Source organism: Xyrauchen texanus, chromosome 17 (genome assembly GCF_025860055.1).
Source record: "Xyrauchen texanus isolate HMW12.3.18 chromosome 17, RBS_HiC_50CHRs, whole genome shotgun sequence".
NCBI lineage: Eukaryota > Metazoa > Chordata > Actinopteri > Cypriniformes > Catostomidae > Xyrauchen > Xyrauchen texanus.
Genome location: NC_068292.1, coordinates 45687749 through 45708054, shown reverse-complemented (window position 1 = coordinate 45708054; position 20306 = coordinate 45687749). Strand labels below are relative to the sequence as shown.

General features: G+C 41.1%; 4 protein-coding genes and 1 pseudogene across 6 annotated transcripts in view; 3 read left to right on the top strand and 2 right to left on the bottom strand.

Annotated features, from left to right (window-relative positions):
- spag1b (sperm associated antigen 1b) overlaps nt 1-912 on the bottom strand; it is a 12246-nt gene extending 11334 nt beyond the window's left edge. For both annotated transcript variants that reach the window (XM_052146401.1, XM_052146402.1), the window contains exons 1-4: nt 726-912; nt 465-606; nt 211-370; nt 1-5 (exon numbers count right to left, since the gene is read on the bottom strand). The exon at nt 1-5 is cut by the window's left edge and continues 103 nt beyond it. In XM_052146401.1, the coding sequence (XP_052002361.1) occupies nt 1-5; nt 211-370; nt 465-601 (302 nt within the window). In that variant the 5' untranslated portion in view covers nt 602-606; nt 726-912. The remainder of the gene's footprint in view (nt 6-210; nt 371-464; nt 607-725) is intronic.
- Nucleotides 913-1341: 429 nt separating this feature from the next.
- Nucleotides 1342-4421, bottom strand: LOC127658338 (BEN domain-containing protein 6-like). Its single transcript, XM_052147577.1, has 8 exons — nt 3459-4421; nt 3106-3267; nt 2881-3046; nt 2634-2793; nt 2430-2524; nt 1948-2155; nt 1745-1838; nt 1342-1427 (listed from the first exon to the last, which is right to left on the bottom strand). Exons 4-8 carry the CDS (start codon nt 2764-2766, stop codon nt 1415-1417), a joined length of 543 nt encoding a protein of 180 aa, XP_052003537.1. The 5' UTR covers nt 2767-2793; nt 2881-3046; nt 3106-3267; nt 3459-4421; the 3' UTR covers nt 1342-1414.
- On the top strand, nt 3452-5859 carry LOC127657709 (uncharacterized). The gene is made up of 6 exons (XM_052146551.1): nt 3452-3526; nt 4453-4503; nt 4621-4689; nt 4852-4920; nt 5033-5101; nt 5200-5859. The coding sequence occupies exons 1-6, from the start codon at nt 3452-3454 to the stop codon at nt 5857-5859; spliced, it is 993 nt and encodes a 330-aa protein (XP_052002511.1).
- Nucleotides 5860-9507: 3648 nt separating this feature from the next.
- Nucleotides 9508-13591, top strand: LOC127657708 (uncharacterized; annotated as a pseudogene).
- Nucleotides 10427-20306, top strand: part of LOC127658048 (regulator of G-protein signaling 22) — a 41927-nt gene continuing 32047 nt past the window's right edge. The window contains exons 1-9 of one of the 2 annotated variants that reach the window (XM_052147130.1): nt 10427-10958; nt 13738-13849; nt 13928-13956; nt 14066-14128; nt 14821-15000; nt 15101-15186; nt 15679-15748; nt 15851-15947; nt 16134-16350. In XM_052147130.1, the coding sequence (XP_052003090.1) occupies nt 13831-13849; nt 13928-13956; nt 14066-14128; nt 14821-15000; nt 15101-15186; nt 15679-15748; nt 15851-15947; nt 16134-16350 (761 nt within the window). In that variant the 5' untranslated portion in view covers nt 10427-10958; nt 13738-13830. Of the gene's footprint in view, nt 10959-13637; nt 13850-13927; nt 13957-14065; nt 14129-14820; nt 15001-15100; nt 15187-15678; nt 15749-15850; nt 15948-16133; nt 16351-20306 lie in introns of those variants that run through there. The other variant, XM_052147131.1, reaches the window with a different exon arrangement.

The following is a 20306-nucleotide window of genomic DNA, read 5'->3' as shown; positions in this document are numbered from 1 at the left end:
CACATCTGTGAAAAACATATCAGAGACAAACACAATCTGAAGATATGACCTCATTTCAATCTCAAATTCAACTTCTATCAAATTATTATGTTCATTAAAATAATCCAATTAAAAAAGCATTTTCAATGCACTACAGGAATTCATTGGAGAACATACCGATTAAGAAAAGGGTTTTTTGGCACTTCATGCACTTCTGGAACATTCTGTTACCTGCAGCTCTTCTGAGATCTCAGTCCATTCCTCTGCGGAGAAACATGCAGCGGTGGAGACGCTCTTCTCCTGCCGCAGGACTCCAGACTTTGGGTCCAGATTCTCCATGTGCTTCTCACAGAACTCAATGAGATGAGGGTAAAACCCTTCCTGACCAGACCTGAGGAACATCAGCAGCACAGGTGACTGAAGATCTGACAGACAGATGGTGGAGACAGACAGACAGACGGACAGACAGATGGGTCTCGTCTCACCGCAGGACTCTCAGGATCTGCTCCAGATGGTTCAGGTCTGAGCAGTTCTGGATGAAGCTGTAGTCCAGATGCTCCACAGGAACCGACCAGCAACTCGAACCCGGAGCCACCAGAGCAGAAACAGCCTGAATACTCATGACACCTGTTACACACAACACAACTAAAATCAACTCAACGCAACACAACACAACACAACACAAATCACTTCTAAACATTCCTGCTGATCACTCTTAAACACACCAAACCGCAATAAATATCCACCTATATTTAATCCTGATGTTCAATAAAAGTATTTCTGTTGTTGATTTCAAGGCTTTTATGAGGCCGTTTCTGACGAGAACTGTTCACTACCCACGAGTACGGTTTCCATGGCAACACAAACAAACGAAGGCGTAAACGGAAGTTGTCTCGATTGGTCAGGAAATAGTCTAAATTATAATTCTTCTTAACTCTTCACTGTGTATTTTCAGTTCAATGTCTATAAAAGTTTGTCAGTGTCATTCAGGTGTAAACGGTTGTTCAGCAACAGCACAAACTGTCACATGATATCTGCTACTCCCTTACAAAAATAACCTACAGGAATCCTGCAGGAATATTATGCAGATTTCCTACAGGATTTTCAGCTCATTTTCCTGTAGGAATACCTGCAGGAATTTTATGAAGGAAAACATGCAGGAATTATATCCTGCAGGAATTATATCCCTGCAGGGTTTTAAAATATAATTTTCAAACTTCCTGTAGGACTGTTGTGCAGGATATATATGCAATTATGCAGGACTTTGCAAGTTGTCTTCTGCTGGATTCATGCAGGGGACATAACTTCACAACAAACAATGTATTATTACAAATTATTTATTTTATTTTATTTATTGAAACTGCAGAGCAGAGAGAAGCGGAGTCCAATTCACATGCATGCAGCCAAATGTTGCTCTATCAGTCAAATGAAGCCTCTACACTGTTTTCCTGAAAAAAAGGGGGGAAAAGAGTTAAAAAAAAGTGTGTGTGTGTGTGTGATTGTGTGTGAGAGAGAGCATGTGTATGTGTGTGAGAGAGAGCATGTGTATGTGTGTGTGAGAGAGCATGAGCGTGTGTGTGCGTGTGTGAGAGAGAGCATGAGCGTGTGTGTGCGCGTGTGTGAGAGAGAGCATGAGCGCGTGTGTGTGTGTGTGTGTGTGTGTGTGTGTGTGTAAGAGAGAGCATGAGCTTGTGTGTGTGTGTGTGAGAGAGAGCATGAGTGTGTGTGTGTGTGTGTGTGTGTGGTGTGTATGACAAATGATTACCTTACTCGTAACTTGTGCTCATCATTCAACTTCTCTCTTAGTGCTGCCCTGATGAACTTTTTTGGAACATCCGGAAATTTTTTCTGTACTGTGTCTGTAAATGCAATTCTACTTATCATATGTGATAGCATATGATTACAATTTTGCACTGTAACTGCAACATTATGTTTGCGTAAAGAAAAAAAGAAGGACATTTTACTTACCTAGGATCTGCACAACTTTGTCCTGGTCAAGAGCTGGCTTTGCTATAGCGTCTTTGTTAGCATTGCCAGCTCTTCCAGACAGCCCATGTGTGGCCAACGTGTCTCTCCCAAACACTGCCACCGCCAGATCTTTTACCATGGCAGAAGATGATGTGCCACCCCGTCCACAACTTGTCAGGACAGCTGGACTAATTCCTAGCACATGTGTCTGTCAAGAAAAAAGTTAGGGGCACTATATCTAAAAGCATGTAACGTTGACTACATACTGTGCAAAAGTGTGAGGCTTGTTAGATTCTTCTACAAAAAAGTGATATATTTTGCTTTAGTGTGCCAGCTGTTTTATAGACAAGGGGGTAATCAAGTTTGTATTAAGTTACAAAAGTTAAATGATACATGAAGAAATTAACATGGCTTCTACGACTTCTGCACAACACTTTACGTGAATATAGGCTATATAAACAAACAAATATATTTTTATTCACCTTTTCAGGGGGATTCTTCTGGCTTGAACTATTTTGTGGTTGTTGATTAACAGTAAGAGTGTCCTGTTTCATGGACTTGAGCATTGGAAGAATTTCTTTAAAAAAAAGAAAAGAAAAAAGATTACTTACAGACTACCACACTGACAGATAAATTGATATATAGATGGATAGACAGAAATACAGATATATGAAGAAAAAAAAAACCTTGTTGCAGAGATATATTAAGTGCTCTTAGATTTTCATTTTCTTTTTTTAATTTCAGAATTTCTTTCTCAAGTCGAGTTTCTCGGCTTGAAGGCTCTCCAGCTTGACTGTCCATGTTGTTTATTTCCTGCATTAAAATACTATCCTTTCTGCGGATGACCTAAAGATGGACACACAATATTAGTATCTTAATATTTGTGATTTAAAAAAGCATAATGAAAAATAAAAGTATTTAAAAGATGTATACTTGATGTTTGACCAGAGGCTCTTGATCAGATGATGAGTGAGATGGGGACTGAGTTGGAGTGTTTTTTTTTTCTTTGCCACTCTTTTTGCATCATTTTGCAAACATGGCTGACTTTTTCTTTTCCCCTCTAGCCTGAACATCCTCCTCCTGAGGGTTTCTTTGCTCTCTAAGTAGGAAATACATATCTTCTATATCATGACTGAGTCTTGTTTGCTGAACTTTTACCATCAATATCTATAACTGTGGCTGGGGAACTTTCCTCTTCATAAACCACATCCACAACATCTCCAGGTTCAAACTTTTTTTTAGTATGTCCTTTTTAGGGACAATATCATAGGTGGGAGGCTCCTCCCTCCATTCCACCAGAACCCATGTTTTGTTCATTTTCTAAATAAATAAATAAATAAATAAATAATTACATGCATACATATTTACTTACATACAATTGAACATAAATACATTTATACATTAATAAAATATAGGCCTATATTAATCCAAAGGTGTACAAAACTCTAAAGTCTCATCATTCACATTCATCTGTTGCCTTCAACTGACTGTATCCATGACAACAATGTTACCTTTAACGGCAACCAGCCAGCAACTCTCACGGTCTCGTCCGGTGCAGATAATTTACTTCTATTCTAAGGTAACCAAAAGGTACAATAATATCAATTACTAGTGATGAAATACAAAACAAAGTAATGGGTTTTGTTAACAATAGATAAAGCTCATTTTTTTATAGTCATTTATTAAAAAAAAATTGATATAGCCGGTATAACGTTAGCTATATAAGCCTATAATGTGCCGGCAGCAAAAAAAAAAAAAACAGAAAAAAAAAAAACATTTTCATATGTTTTAGTGTTACAAATACACATTCATTTAGAAATGTATAACAGAACAGTAATTTAAAGCATTATAACGATACAATTATTATAATAAAAAAGGCGGACTTACCTTCACAAGACAAAGTGACAGTTGAATGACGTGAATCGGCTACGTGTAGCGAGTAGGGCGTCAATGAAACACGTCACCTCAGTGAATCGAATCTCTAGAAAGATTCATTTACCGGTTCTTTATGTAAATTACACGAGCGTCTTTTTCAGGGTGAAAGACTCTTATTCAACAGATTCCTTAAAACACAAGTCTTTCGCGACAACTTTTATTTTCTTTAAAATAAATAGCCTTCTAAAAATATATATATATTAATCCTATGTTCCTAATTCAATTTTATAAATACCCAGATTCGTTATTGTAATTTTTAGAAAATGTTCTCATATTACAATTTGGTTTAAGCTATTCGGATAATGCAAAAAAATATATTCTTTATTATGCTTACAAAGAAATAACACTATTGTTTCTTTTTGAAGGATACAAATGGAGTATAAAGTGTACTTAAATGAAGAGGCACCTGTTCCAGCAGCTACAAAAAGGCGATGGACACAGAATATAATAGGTTGCTGAATTCAGAATAATATGCAAATAACTGTAATTTAGGCAATTGTTTTCTTATTGTAGAATTACATATTGACATTAATCAAATAAGCAAGAATTCTGCTCTTTCTTCTTCTTCAGGCAAAAAAGAGAAGATCATACAAGACATGGCTTATTCCTGATATAGTTGAAGTAATTCAGGTTTTGATGTTGGCCTAAAAACCATTTTCAGTGATAAATACATGGCCATAGTTAGACAAGAAGCCATGTCTAACTAGCTCCTGTATGTTTATAATTTCATACTTATAGGAAAACATTTCCATTGATGACAGTGGTGACAATATCAGCAAATCTAACAGGAACTCCCCTGATGCTCATGTGAGAATAGTTTTTTTTTTTTTCAAAGTTAATCTTCTTTAGAATTGCGCTTCTTTATTGTCATAAGGTTGGCAATTCTTTGTTCCTTTTTCAGCCAGTACATATAAAAATTTAAAAGTATAGTACATGCATAGTGGTCCAATAGCTGTACATGTCTCACAGGGAAACGTTTCTACTGATGATGAGAATGAGGTCATCAGCGATGCTGATGGGAACTTTTCAGATGCTGATGTGAGAAGAATTTCTGATCTTTTCTTTTTATCCAATGTTTTTTGCATACATTTGTAAATATCTGTGTTCATATCTTTGTTTTAATGTGTAATAAATGCACAATTTCTGACAGGAAAGCTTTTCTGCTGATGATGAGGATGATGTTTTTAGCACAGCTTATGAGAACTTTCCACAGACTCATGTGAGAATAAAGTTTAGAATATGTACTAGTCTATAGCCTCACACTTTTTTTTCTTCTTTATGTGTCAGCTTGTAATAAGTGCAATATTTACTTTCTAGATTGTCAGAAACCACAGTGCAGTTTGTGAGGGAAGCACAGAAGAAAGAGAGGAGTGGTGTGCCAGTGAGGAAAAGATATATCCAAATGCCAAAATCACTAATGAAGAATCTCTCCTGTCTATACTTGCCTACAGCCTCAGGCATACAACATCCAAAGTGGCTTTGAGTGACTTGTTAGATCTTATCAATCTCCACTGTCCTGATTCAACCAATGGCGTTCCAGATAGCTTATACAAGTTCATGAAATCCTTTCACTGTGACACTTTTGAAGTCCAGTATATTTGCCCATCCTGCCAATATTTCTTTGGTAATGAAATCCCCACCCACTGTGCTTCATGCAATGGTGCCCCAGGGGACATGGAAAACCTAATCAAATCTGGCTCTGTCTTTATCAAGTTATCTATTGCAGATCAATTAAGAGGTAAATTTCAGAATACAGATTTTTGTCAGTCTTTGAATTACAAATGGTCAAGGACAAAGCGCAACTCACAAAACGTTGAAGACATATTTGATGGCACTATGTACAAATCTATTGATGCACTAAATGACCCAAATTTGGCGAATATTTCAGTGTCATGGAATGTTGATGGTGTTCCAATTTTCAAATCTTCTCCTTTTCATATCTGGCCACTTCAAGTTACAATCAACGAGCTCCCCTAATCTGAGGGCAAAGCATGTCATTCTTGGCGGTTTGTGGTTTGGGCCAAGAAAGCCAGAAATGAACTCGTTTCTGCAATCGTTTGTTAATGAATTGCGAAGTCTTGAAAACCAAGGGTTACCTTGTCAGTGGAAAGGTGAAAAATCAGTAGTCCATGTTTACAGTTTGCTTTGCATTTGTGATTCAGTGGCTCGTTGTGCTGTACAGAACGTCAAGCAATTTAATGGAGAGCATGGTTGTAACTGGTGTTATCAAAAGGGTGAAGTTGTAGAAAAGGGTAATGGGTTTACAAGGGTGTATCCTTTGCAGTCAACGGAGCCAGAGCTAAGATCACACAAAAAACACACTAAAGATGCTCAGCAAGCTGTGGATTCGGAAACATGCATAAATGGTGTAAAAGGTCCATCTCCTCTAATGCTGCTGATGTTTTTTAACATGGTTACTGGATTTGGATATGATTACATGCATGGCATATTACTTGGTGTTTGTCGCCAGCTGACTACCCTATGGTTTGACTCCAAATACCATACAGAGTCTTGGTACATTGGAAGAGAAGTCGAGCAAATTGAAAGAAGGTTACTTGCCATTAAACCACCTGCAAGTATAACAAGACCACCCCGTTCAATTTCTTTGCGTAAATATTGGAAAGCTTCGGAATACAGACACTTTTTCTTATTTTACAGCCTTCCCTGTTTGTTCGGCATTTTACCCAGAAAATATCTTGACCATTTACTACTTCTAGTACAGGCCACATACATTCTCCTTCAAGATTCAATTCCCCCCCATGACATTGACAAAGCTGATGGCCTTTTAAAATCATTTGTGGGCCGCTTTGAGTCTCTGTATGGAAAGTGTCATGTGTCTTATAATGTCCACATACTTGTACATGCAGCAGCATCTGTAAAAAATTGGGGTCCTTTATGGAGTCACAGTGCATTCTTATATGAGTCCCAGAATGGACACCTTCAGAAACTCTTTCATGGCACACAAGCTGTAGCAGAGCAAATTGTTAACATGTTTAACCTTTACCAGCATGTTCCACGACTCATTGCTGCTGTATTCAATGATGAACAAACACAACACAGCAAAAGCTTTGTTGAAAAAATGTTGGGAGGTACCAAGATTGTCACAAAGTGTATTGGTAGTTCTAGCGTGATGTTTCTTGGATGCCCAAATGTACGACAGCCAACCCCAAGAGAGTCTTATCTCCTTCAAGAGTCAGGTTTTAGTGCAAATAAAGCTTTCAGTTTTTATTCTAGGGCTGTGGTATATGGCAAGCGAATTCATTCAAAAGGAGCAAAATCTTTATCTAAAAGAATCAACTATGCAGTTCAAACCAAACATGGGTCTGTAGCATTAATACGATCATTTATAAATGTAGGTAATGCGCAAGGAGAGGGTCATGCCTTCATTGATGTTATGAAAACAACAAGTAATGACATCAGCAAAGACAGAGAATCAGGGATAACAGCAACAAGCATTTTAAAAGAAAGAGGGATAGACTCAGTTGAACTAATCAAATGCACAGACATACATTCAACCTGTGTCTATCTCAAGGACCTGCCAGGTCTTGCAAATAATTTTTTTGCATCCAACCAAATAGATGGGAGTTGGATTAAAAATAAATTGCTGGTTTTGATCTTAATGTTATAAAATGTAAAAGTGTACAGTACACAGACTCATATCTCTTAAATGTTGAAATGTCTTGGATGTTTGCATAAATGCATAATTTTGAAATGATTTAGAGTAATGGTTAATTTTTTATTTTTGCCTATATCTATTCTTACTCTTAATTGTATTCATTTATTTGTTAAGACTCATTGTTTCTATTGCTGCCAACAGAGCATAATATATAAAAAATAGTTCAACGAAATGTACTTGAATCTAATTAAATAAAAATTGTATGACTAAAACTACAGCAACTATCACAGTTTTATTCTCTAGTCATTATATAGTCTATCCTGAATCCAAAACCTGTAGTTTTTTTTATATTTATTTTTCATTTTGTATTTATTTATTTTTCATTTACAGGAAAAAACTCCTGTAAGAAAACATTTCGTTTCTGCAGGAATTATAAAATCCTGCAGGATTTTTCACTTGTGCTGCACAGCAGTATGTGCAGGACATTCCTACTTGTTTTAGAATGAGCCCTTCAATACAACAGAAACATGCAGCAACATCCTACACTAGTGAAAAATCCTGCAGGATTTTATAATTCCTGCAGATTTTTTTTTAAATCCTGTAGGATTTTAAACTTCCTGCAGGACTGCTGTGCAGCACAAGAGAAAATCCTGCAGGATTTTATAATTCCTGCAGGATACCTGCAGAAAAAATGAAAATCCTGCAGGATTCCTGTAGGTTATTTTTGTAAGGGTATATACATATATACACACACTTTTTGTTTTTTTAATGTTTTTCGTAAGTGGGTAGCAAATATGTAGTTTATTTCAAAATGTCAAAGATATTAGCATAAACACACCTTTATATTTGTTCTCGCGAGAACGACTGTTCACTTAATGAGACAACTGTTCAGTCAGCACGAGGCATTCAAAAATATTTTAAAATGGCAAAAAGACAGCTAAGTTTGGAGTTTTTCTACAACAAAAAATCTAAACCACCAACGCCAGAGACATCAACAGACACAGAACCTGACTCTTCTGTAGTTTTGAATGTTAGAAGCAACGAGAGTGACGATACCATTTCAAACGCTCAGGTTAGTGCGGGTGCAACTGTCGAGTCTGTGGATACTGGAGTGGTGGTGGCGTAGTGGCTAAAGCACAGGGCTATTAATCAGAAGGTCGTTGGTTCGAACCCCACGGCCACCACCATTGTGCCCTTGAGCAAGGCACTTAACTCCAGGTTGCTCCGGGGGGATTGTCCCTGTTATAGGTGCACTGTAAGTCGCTTTGGATAAAAGCGTCTGCCAAATGCATAAATGTAAATGGATAAAAGAGACCCTTGCCTTGGGCCGGATGCAGCTTTGGAATATATTGAAGAAGGCCCGTATCAGCCAGTAATTAATTTTCCAGCCAGTGCCTGCGGGATCAAAAACAGAAAATTCAGGCAAATGTGGTACAATGAGTGTAAATGGCTTGAATACAGCGTACGTGATGACAGAGCTTTCTGCTTTTGCTGTCGAGCATTTGGCAATGGGCCAAACAGTGAACTGGCATTTCGAGTTACTGGTTTTAAAACATGGAAGAAAGCAAATGAAAGATTTTGGGAACATTCAAAGTGTGAAGCTCATCTAGAGGCCGTAGCTAAATGGAAGGGTAGGCTGCAGTCCTGTAAAACGGAGCGTTGCGTCCCAGCTTGATAGTCAAAAGAAAAAATCAGTGGCGGACAACAGAGCATATTTAGAAACTGTAATAGAGAGTACTTTATTTTGCGCTCGCCAGGGTATACCTTTGAGGGGACACGAAGAGGGAATGGATTCCACAAATCAAGGCAATTTGCGGGAATTGATGAAACTGCGTAGTACAGACAACGAACTGATTCAACGATTTATGGTTAACCGAGAGAAATACTTCACCTTCCTACACAGCTCGTGTCAGAATGAAATAATCGAAATCATGGCTTCACAAGTAATAGATTCTATCGTAAATGAAGTAAAAAAAGCTGAAGCGTTTTCCATCATTGCAGACGAAACAATGGATCTGTCAAGACACGAGCAAGTTGCTCTCATAGTGCGCTACGTAAACCAGTCATTTGAAATACAGGAGCGGTTTATTGGCTTCTACAGGACGCTGCAGACGGACGGGGCTTCACTTGCCACACTGATCAAGAGTACATTATCAGCCTTGGGACTTGATATTTCAGCTCTAAGAGGTCAATGTTATGATGGAGCCGCCAACATGAGAGGACCCTACAAAGGTGTGGCCACACGGATACTTAACGAAAATCCTCTCGCTCACTATGTTCACTGTTATGCTCATATATTAAATCTCTGCGTGGTGGACATGGCTTCCTGCATTCCAGTTGTCCGAAATGCTTTCGGAATTATCCAGGCTCTACGAAATTTCATTGAAGTAAACTCAAAGAAACATGCTGTGTTTGAAAAATGTACTTCACAAAAAACGTATTCTGCGGGGCCAACTACACTTAAGTCACTCAGCGACACTCGTTGGAACTGCCGAGTCGAGGCTATCAGAGCTGTGTTGGAAAATATTGATGAAATGGTTCAAGCTCTGAACGAAATTTCACATGGGGGTTCAAAAGCTGGAACTGAAGCTTATGCACTTCCCAGAAATGTGCAAGACTTCAACTTTCTGTACTGCATGTTTTTTATGCGGAGAGTGCTAATGCAAACAAACCACCTGTCCAAATTTCTTAAATCAAAAGACTTCACATATCAAACAGCAATGGCGATGGTTAAATCAATAGTGTCAGTACTAAAGGAAATGAGAAGTGACGATTTTGCATCCCAAACCTTTAATCACGTCAATGAACTGTGCCAGAAAAACGGTTTTTCTGGCCCTTGTGTGCCATGCAAACGGGTTACTAAAACTGGGAGGAGGGGTAAAGTCCTCTTTTGAAAAGCCCGAGGACTACTACAGAGTTGAAATACTGTACAGCACTTTGGATACCCTTATTGAGGAAATGGAGGACCGCTTTTCCGAGAATGACCTGTCCATTTTCAAGTCCCTTGCAGACGTTCTCTCTTCTGAGAGCCCATCAGATGAAAGTGTTGCCGCTGTTTCCACCACGTATAGTATTGATCAAGAAGATCTGAACTCTGAAATGAACTTGTTTTCCCGAATGTTCAGAGATGGCATTGCTGAGAAGAGTAATGAGGAAGAGGAGTGCACCCAGCTGGAAAAAAGACTGCGATTCTTTCGTGAAATGGCACTGCGTGACACTCTTCCAAATCTGTCAAAACTCTACGTGCTTTACTTAACTATCCCAGTGACTACAGCATCGGCTGAGAGAAGCTTTTCTTCTTTGAGGCAACTGAAAACTTACCTGAGGACAACAATGACAGATGCTCGTGTTTCTAACCTGGCAATATTACAGATTGAAAAAGGACACGCCGTTAACATACTGGACGTTGTAACAAGGTTTGCAAGCAGAAAGGACCGACGCCTACAATTCTTTTGACATGGTAAGGTTTTTAAAGCGTGTACATTTGTTATTGTCATTTACATTTGTTATTTTTTAGCTAATGGTAAGTTGTCACAAAAATAGGATTAGGTCATAAGTTTGTTAAAGCATTTTGCAAGGTGGCGTGGCTATATTTATTATGAATGGAAAGTTAGCACGCCACAACCCAGGAAGTAGCTCTTGTTTTCTTTCTGATTAAGAACACCTGCTAGTTGTCTCATTACTGTGGTGCAGACGCTGTGTTTTTTATGAAAACTTGCTATGTGCTTAACAAATACCCGAGAGATTTGGGTTAATTAAAACAAATTTTTCTACTGACCCTGAACAATGCATACCACCATGAACTTTAAATTGTGCCCTCGCACTATCAACAGTTACGCGTCGCCTCTGAGCTGAAGTGTTCAACTGTTTTCATATTTTTGTCACAAACCTTCCTGACTGGTTACTGTTAAACATTAAACCAAACTACATGAGTGAGTTTCCAGTAATATTTATGAGCTAGTGAACCATTAGCACTATGAAAGGAAACATTATTCTCAGAGATTAATTGGTAATTATTTTCTTGTATGTTGATGGCACTCTTGGTTCCATTAAATGTTGAAGGCCATCTGAAGATAATGGAGGGCACACAGATTAAATCTGATCATTTTCAGTGTGAAATATCAGATCTGTGGCTCCTGTCACAGCAACGATCATATGGAGCGTCTCTACATTCCCAGGAAAGACACCCAACCAGACACTTCGAACGGCACCAAGGAAAACCATGAGCTGGACTTGTCTCAGAGTTCACCAGAGATGGCCAAAGGACTCTGAAAGAGTCGAAGAGAGAACCGTCAGTCCAAATGGGCTGGTGTGAGACTCCAAAGGTTATATAAAAGGACCCGTTACTCCACAGACGTCTGCTCATCTCCTGCTCATCCTCTGATGGGAGGAAGAGCTGCATCGCCACACCTGGAGAAGCCTCCAGAGATCCCGGCGAGAGCTTCAACTCTCCAGACATCAGCCCGACTGGACCGTTGTCCTTCAGCACTTTGAGTGCCAATTCAGATTTCTCCTGTCATAAATGGCATCTGATGTTCTCTTAAGCGATTTACTTCAACCCTTGAGAGTGGCAGGTGTGGCATCCAGATGAGTCCTGCTGTTTCAGGACCAGGTCACTGATGCCCTCACTGAACCAGATCTTGACGAAAGCATCCTCGCTGGTCTTTCTAACTCGCCACAAACAGGCAAGAACTTCCATTATCCTGTGAGCACAGAGAAACCCTGTGTCCTGGTCACCCCCACCTCAGCGTCTGAAGACAGCGGCTTCAGCTCGTTGGGTCTGAACAATCTGCACGACTCCTCGACGGCTCTTTCCAGGAGCTTGAGCTGCCGGCGTCTTCATGCGGCAAGAGATGGTTGTGGCTGGAGAGACAGGAGGGTACCCAGTCCGAGGATGGACCAAGAGACCAGCTGGTGAGGCAGAATTAGTATAAGGACGCTAGGGGCCACCACTATCTGTCCCTGACTCCAGCGCTGCAGGTCGTTCACGTTATAAGTCGCTGCAGTGCACATGTGTTAGAGCACCAAACCAGTTTAGAGGAACTGCTGCGTGTGATGGAGGAAGATGGACCTATCAGAACCAGCCTGCCTCTCTCAGGGCTCATCAGATGCAAAATGGGGCTGGACAATGTGGACATCATCTCAGAACTGAATATGCGAAACCTGAGACACGTGCTAGCTGTTATCCTGAGCCTTCTGTCTGCTGCTGACATTTACAGGTATAAACTGAAGATATGTTTATTTATATGTTTGTGTGTGGATCAATATTAAAGCGTTATTAATCGCAGGTTAGGCCATGTGTCTGATGACTGGAATGATGTCATCTCAGAGGAAGCATCCCACAGTCACATGAGAGAGCTGAAGAGTGCACTAGAGACCTCCGCTCACTTACTGTACATACTTCTGTTTTAAATGGGAAGTAAAATAGTTTGCGACATTAGCTGTGTTTCTATCCACACATTTTTTATCAAATTTCACGATCTCTCATAAAAAAATACTGGATGGAATGCCGAGATGCGCATTTCTGTTCTGAAATTCACTCTGGAACGCAAGTAATTCTTTACCTTTAACCTCTTCGCACGTACGATCAAACTGGTGTGATCAGCATTGGCGCTGTAGAGAGGGACTGGCACGGCTGTCTCGATGAAACGGCTGCTCAAATAGTCTTTTCAACATCACAATATATTTAAACTTTGATTTTGTGATAATTTTAAGGCTTGTAACATTAAAACAAGTGGAAGGGCTGGGTCAAGGGTGTTCAATTAAAGTTCAAAGAGGTCTGGTCTCTACATTTCCTTCCCACCAAAGGTGATGATTTGGACCGTGGCATGATTGTTGGTTTCAGATGGCTGGTTTGAGTATTACTGGGATTTTCACACACAACAGTCTCTAGAATTTACTCAGAATGAAAATCACATCCAGTGATGGTCAGTTCTGTGTATGAGAATGGTCAGACTGGTTTGAACTGATAAAGCCTACAGTAACTCAGATAACCGCTCTGTACAATTGTGCTGAAGAATATCATCTCTGAATGCTGTTCTGAGGCGGGTTGGCGCTGTTGTGGGGACACGAGGGGGATCTACGCCATATTAGACAGGTGTTTTTAATGTTGTGGCTGATCGCTATATATTATATATGGGCCTGTTATATCAGCACACGTTTATTTACTATGTTTAGGTTGTTCTATGTTTGTTTGTTTCAACACTGTGAAATCTGCAGCGCGTGTCTGTGTGTTTCAGTTTGATCTCCATGGCAGCGGATCACACGCGCAAGAGTTCGGTTCAGTTCAGTCGGACTCCTCGCGCGTTTGAATCAGAACCGAACTCTTCAAAATGACTCGCGCGGTTCCGGGTGAGTTCGTGTCGTTTGTTGTTTCTGTCAGTTTGTCGGATTTATTTCGGAGTCTGACGCGATTTCTTCTTTTTTCAGATTTACCAGAAATAACAAGCGACAACTTTGTGAGTCACGTTGTGTCGTGTGATGAAATGATTATTTAATGTTTATTAAAGTGAGAGTTTGATCATGTTTATTCATGTAAGTTTGATCATATGTGTTGTGATTGAACAGGAGGAGAGTTTCTCATCTGATCAGATCTTCATTCAGTTCTTCAATGACTTTCTTCTGCTGCCGGTGAGAATCATTTTAATGATGAACGGTTGTAAATACCCCAAAGTAACTGTATCCCAACATGGTTTTTCACATTTTTATTTTATTTTTTAAAGTAACTCTAAAATAAAGTTATTCAGAAAACAAAATTAATTCATCAAATTAAATGAAACGTGTCCTCCTGCTAATTATAATTGCAGTTGAGTAATATAATGTATATTTTATGGACATGAGATTTGTCATGAATACCTGTGCAATATGCACTTTGTACTTTAAAGGTATAAATGTTTACACATGGAAATGTTATTGAGTTAAAGTACAAGTGTTCAATAATACTCAAGAACAGCTAGTAATTGTAAAGTCAATTAATGAAGTACTGAAGTTCTGTTCACCGCTGCAGATGCATGAATAAAGTGTGTGTGACTGTGTGACTGTGTGTGTGTGTGTGTGTGTGTGTGTGTGACTGTGTGTGTGTGTGTGTGTGTGTGTGACTGTGTGTGACTGTGTGTGTGTGACTGTGTGTGTGTGTGTGTGACTGTGTGTGTGTGTGTGTGTGTGTGTGTGACTGTGTGTGTGTGTGTGTGTGTGTGTGTGTGACTGTGACTGTGTGTGTATGTGTGTGTGACTGTGTGTGTGTGTGTGTGTGTGTGTATGTGTGTGTGACTGTGTGTGTGTGTGTGTGTGTGTGTGTGTGTGTGTGTGTGTGTGTGTGTCAGGTGTTTGCTGTTCCTGTGAGGTATGATTGGGTCTCTGCAGGCTTTGAGTTGGTGGATCAGACAGCTCTCGATGTGTCCCGTCGGATCAGAACATCTCTACATGAAGTGCAGTCCAGAACACTCTCTGACCCAAGCTGGATCCCAGCAGATCCTGTAACAGACAACAGTTACACTGTCACTGTATGTGTACACAATCACTCATGATTGAATTCTCTTGACAGATATTCAGTTAAACTGTTTATAAGTTCTGATGAGTGAAATTAAACTCGTCCTCCTGTAGTGTCTGGACCGAGATCAAACCATCCAGTGGCTGAAGAGAGAGCGACTCGTGTTCTTTCTACAGAGTGACTGTTATTTTGAGTACAGGTAAATTGTGTTTTAGGTGTTCAACAGAACCGTGATCAAACTGTTTGTTTTGGCATTCTCAGTTTGGCTTTAACACGGCTGAGTGTGGATGTTTACATGATAGGAAAATGAGTTGCCAAACAGTCTTATGCACTGTATTTTAATCTAAATGCTGTCATTCAGTTATATATATTAGATGTGTGTGTATATATATGTATATATATTAGTCTTTAGAGTTAGGGTGAATTTCTACAATAGTACTGAAATCTGTGTTTGAATGACGTGTCATCCTGGCCAGTAGGGGTCAGTGAAAGCTCATTTAAATTAAAAGTGCACCTTTAAGAAAAGGAGAATTGTGTGGTAATCAATATTAAGTCACAAATGCTGTCGATTGAGCTGAACGTGTATTGAACGTGGAATGTTCCTTAAATATTGTTAAATACTGGGCAGACATTAAAGTTTGTGTTATGTATAAGATAATGAACAGTCTTTGATTCATTGTGTTTTTCACAGGTTGGCTACATGTTTATCTCAGCTCAGCGCTCATCATGTGACTGCAGACGCTTCTTTATCCTGTCATGTGGTGTGTGATGCGTTTTACTCTTAAAATACAGAAATGCAGCTTTGAAGAGTTTATTTGAGTTGTAATACTGTAGTCTGTGTTTGTTAAATGTTGTGTTTGCAGTGCTGTGTTCGGTCTGGTCAGCAGAACGTGAACAGCAGCCGCCGCCACTCTCGAAACACTCCCTCACTGAAGACGTCCAATCACAGCACAGCAAACGGTATGACATTTATATGTGGTAGCCATTCCTCACACTGACTGCCTAGAGACAGAGATCACGATGAAACTGTTGATAATGAGGAACTAAATGCTGTTTTATCATGAGGAATGTCAGAACAATCCTGTGAAGTCAACACACCTCGTCTGCCCAATGAATCACACTGAACTTGTATTGTTTCATCTACAGATCTGACGGCAGTTCAGACAACCAAACACTGCCCATCGCCTGTAACTCCAGCCCTGGAGACAGCAGGACGCAATTGTCATGCTGGTGTCCATGACGACAGACAAAGATTTCTGAACTTTAAGAGGTTTCTGGAAGGTGGACGGGGAGAGAATGTTCTGCATCTGTGGATGGACATCGAGAGACTGAAGACACACAACACAGAGACCAGCAAGAGCAGGTCAGACACATCAGAACCCTTCTGCCCTTCACCAACACTCGCCATCCAACCGTTAAATACCCGTTACAGAGACCAGCAAGAGCACAAAATGACACCTGTCAGCCTGAAACACGTTTACATGTACACTAGGGATGATACTGATTAATCAATGATTGATTAAACGTCATTTATAATTTAAATCAGTTTAAGCACATATTAATTATGTTACCATGCCAACAGACCATGATAGAGGACGCACAGCTGCATGTCACATCACAAACGCGCATCCGTCACTCTCGTCCTCGTAAAGATGAATTATGGATAATTATGGAGCATTTCTCTATTAATGAAACTTCAATATTTACTGCATACAACGTAATGCTGTTAGTAATGACATGACAACAAGCATTGTTGCTCCACCGGTCTTTTGGCATCCGATATATATTTTGGATTATGGTCTGTAATGCCTCATTCTGTTCACTAACATGTACGCGGTACACACTGATGGAGAAATGGAGAAGGCGGGTGAGTTGAAGCAAATTCAATGTCATTCTTCTGGAGTTTATAAATGTACTTCTCATCTCACATGCGCAGCTGTGTTTCATGTGATCGTCACACGCGCAGCTGTGTTTCATGTGATCGTCACACACGCGCAGCTGTGTTTCATGTGATCGTCACACGCGCAGCTGTGTTTCATGTGATCGTCACACACGCGCAGCTGTGTTTCATGTGATCGTCACACACACGCAGCTGTGTTTCATGTGATCGTCACACGCGCAGCTGTGTTTCATGTGATCGTCACACGCGCAGCTGTGTTTCATGTGATCGTCACACACACGCAGCTGTGTTTCATGTGATCGTCACACGCGCAGCTGTGTTTCATGTGATCGTCACACACGCGCAGCTGTGTTTCATGTGATCGTCACACACGCGCAGCTGTGTTTCATGTGATCGTCACACGCGCAGCTGTGTTTCATGTGATCGTCACACACGCGCAGCTGTGTTTCATGTGATCGTCACACACGCGCAGCTGTGTTTCATGTGATCGTCACACGCGCAGCTGTGTTTCATGTGATCGTCACACACGCCGCAGCTGTGTTTCATGTGATCGTCACACACACGCAGCTGTGTTTCATGTGATCGTCACACGCGCAGCTGTGTTTCATGTGATCGTCACACGGCGCAGCTGTGTTTCATGTGATCGTCACACACGCGCAGCTGTGTTTCATGTGATCGTCACACACGCGCAGCTGTGTTTCATGTGATCGTCACACGCGCAGCTGTGTTTCATGTGATCGTCACACGCGCAGCTGTGTTTCATGTGATCGTCACACACGCGCAGCTGTGTTTCATGTGATCGTCACACACGCGCAGCTGTGTTTCATGTGATCGTCACACACGCGCAGCTGTGTTTCATGTGATCGTCACACACGCGCAGCTGTGTTTCATGTGATCGTCACACGCGCAGCTGTGTTTCATGTGATCGTCTCACGCGCAGCTGTGTTGATCATCACACACGCGCAGCTGTGTTTCATGTGATCGTCTCACGTGCAGCTGTGTTGATCATCACACACGCGCAGCTGTGTTTCATGTGATCGTCTCACACGCGCAGCTGTGTTTCATGTGATCGTCTCACGCGCAGCTGTGTTTCATGTGATCGTCACACGCGCAGCTGTGTTTCATGTGATCGTCTCACATGCGCAGCTGTGTTTCATGTGATCGTCACACGCGCAGCTGTGTTTCATGTGATCGTCTCACGCGCAGCTGTGTTTCATGTGATCGTCACACACGCGCAGCTGTGTTTCATGTGATCGTCTCACATGCGCAGCTGTGTTTCATGTGATCGTCACACGCGCAGCTGTGTTTCATGTGATCGTCACACGCGCAGCTGTGTTTCATGTGATCGTCACACGCGCAGCTGTGTTTCATGTGATCGTCACACACGCGCAGCTGTGTTTCATGTGATCGTCACACACGCGCAGCTGTGTTTCATGTGATCGTCACACACGCGCAGCTGTGTTTCATGTGATCGTCACACACGCGCAGCTGTGTTTCATGTGATGGTCACACACGCGCAGCTGTGTTTCATGTGATCGTCTCACGCGCAGCTGTGTTGATCATCACACACGCGCAGCTGTGTTTCATGTGATCGTCTCACGCGCAGCTGTGTTGATCATCACACACGTGCAGCTGTGTTTCATGTGATCGTCTCACATGCGCAGCTGTGTTTCATGTGATCGTCTCACGCGCAGCTGTGTTTCATGTGATCGTCACACGCGCAGCTGTGTTTCATGTGATCGTCACACGCGCAGCTGTGTTTCATGTGATCGTCTCACATGCGCAGCTGTGTTTCATGTGAACGTCACACGCGCAGCTGTGTTTCATGTGATCGTCACACGCGCAGCTGTGTTTCATGTGATCGTCTCACACGCGCAGCTGTGTTTCATGTGATCGTCACACGCGCAGCTGTGTTTCATGTGATCGTCTCACACGCGCAGCTGTGTTTCATGTGATCGTCACACGCGCAGCTGTGTTTCATGTGATCGTCTCACATGCGCAGCTGTGTTTCATGTGATCGTCACACGCGCAGCTGTGTTTCATGTGATCGTCTCACACGCGCAGCTGTGTTTCATGTGATCGTCACACACGCGCAGCTGTGTTTCATGTGATCGTCACACACGCGCAGCTGTGTTTCATGTGATCGTCTCACATGCGCAGCTGTGTTTCATGTGATCGTCTCACGCGCAGCTGTGTTTCATGTGATCGTCACACGCGCAGCTGTGTTTCATGTGATCGTCACACGCGCAGCTGTGTTTCATGTGATCGTCTCACATGCGCAGCTGTGTTTCATGTGAACGTCACACGTGCAGCTGTGTTTCATGTGATCGTCACACGCGCAGCTGTGTTTCATGTGATCGTCTCACACGCGCAGCTGTGTTTCATGTGATCGTCACACGCGCAGCTGTGTTTCATGTGATCGTCTCACACGCCGCAGCTGTGTTTCATGTGATCGTCACACGCGCAGCTGTGTTTCATGTGATCGTCTCACATGCGCAGCTGTGTTTCATGTGATCGTCACACGCGCAGCTGTGTTTCATGTGATCGTCTCACACGCGCAGCTGTGTTTCATGTGATCGTCACACACGCGCAGCTGTGTTTCATGTGATCGTCACACACGCGCAGCTGTGTTTCATGTGATCGTCACACACGCGTCTCCTCCAGCAGACTTCCAGATGGTGTTACACAGACAGACGGATCACTCGCACTACTCAACGGTTTCTATCACGCCACAAACATCAAAACTTGCATGTCCCATTTGAATTCTTGTTTTTTACCTTAAAGTGCTGTGGAGGGAGTCAAACATCTCTAACGGCGAGAAAGTCTGACGTTCTAACCAACACTGAGGAGAAAAATAGCTAAAACAATGTGTCATGCACCGACAATATAGTGTCATCTGTCATGTGGGTTTTTTAAAGTTCACCTCATCTTAATAAAATTCAGTTTGAATGATATTAGAAAACAAATATTAGACTAATGAACTGTTTAATATTAATAATACTAGTCAACATCAGACTGAAATGGGACATTTAGCATTATGCTAATGTTGATTACCTCCAATTGATTTTTATTTTTTTCCACTATGTTTGTCAAGTTTGCAAAAAAATAGAAAATGATAGAAAAGTAAGTTGATTTCATTTATAAAGTATTTCATTCAAAAATAGGCATTACAATGTATTCATTTAATATGTAAACCCATTTATTGACATCACAAATGCACATCAATACACTGATAACTACCAAATTCAGCTTATTTAAAAAAAATTTAAGACAATTTTTTAAGCGTTTACATGAGACTTGAGCTTGTACTGCTAAAAGAAAACCATTAAAGGTGTTTACATGAATGCACACCCTGTCGGCTTATTAAGTATAATCAGTGTAAGATCATGCGTGTAATCTTGCTCATTCTCTGTGTATGT

What these genes read in the sequence shown, in the direction of transcription:
- LOC127658338 (XM_052147577.1), bottom strand. Translation starts at nt 2,766, where the DNA reads ATGCAGGAAATAAACAACATGGACAGTCAAGCTGGAGAGCCTTCAAGC. An exon ending in TAATATATCTCTGCAACAAG is followed by an intron (nt 2,525 to 2,633) that starts GTTTTTTTTTTC and finishes TTTTTTTTAAAG; the next exon opens with AAATTCTTCCAATGCTCAAG. An exon ending in AGAAGAATCCCCCTGAAAAG is followed by an intron (nt 2,156 to 2,429) that starts GTGAATAAAAAT and finishes TTTTCTTGACAG; the next exon opens with ACACATGTGCTAGGAATTAG.
- LOC127657709 (XM_052146551.1), top strand. Translation starts at nt 3,452, where the DNA reads ATGTTACCTTTAACGGCAACCAGCCAGCAACTCTCACGGTCTCGTCCG. An exon ending in TAATTTACTTCTATTCTAAG is followed by an intron (nt 3,527 to 4,452) that starts GTAACCAAAAGG and finishes CTTCTTCTTCAG; the next exon opens with GCAAAAAAGAGAAGATCATA. An exon ending in GGAACTTTTCAGATGCTGAT is followed by an intron (nt 4,921 to 5,032) that starts GTGAGAAGAATT and finishes AATTTCTGACAG; the next exon opens with GAAAGCTTTTCTGCTGATGA.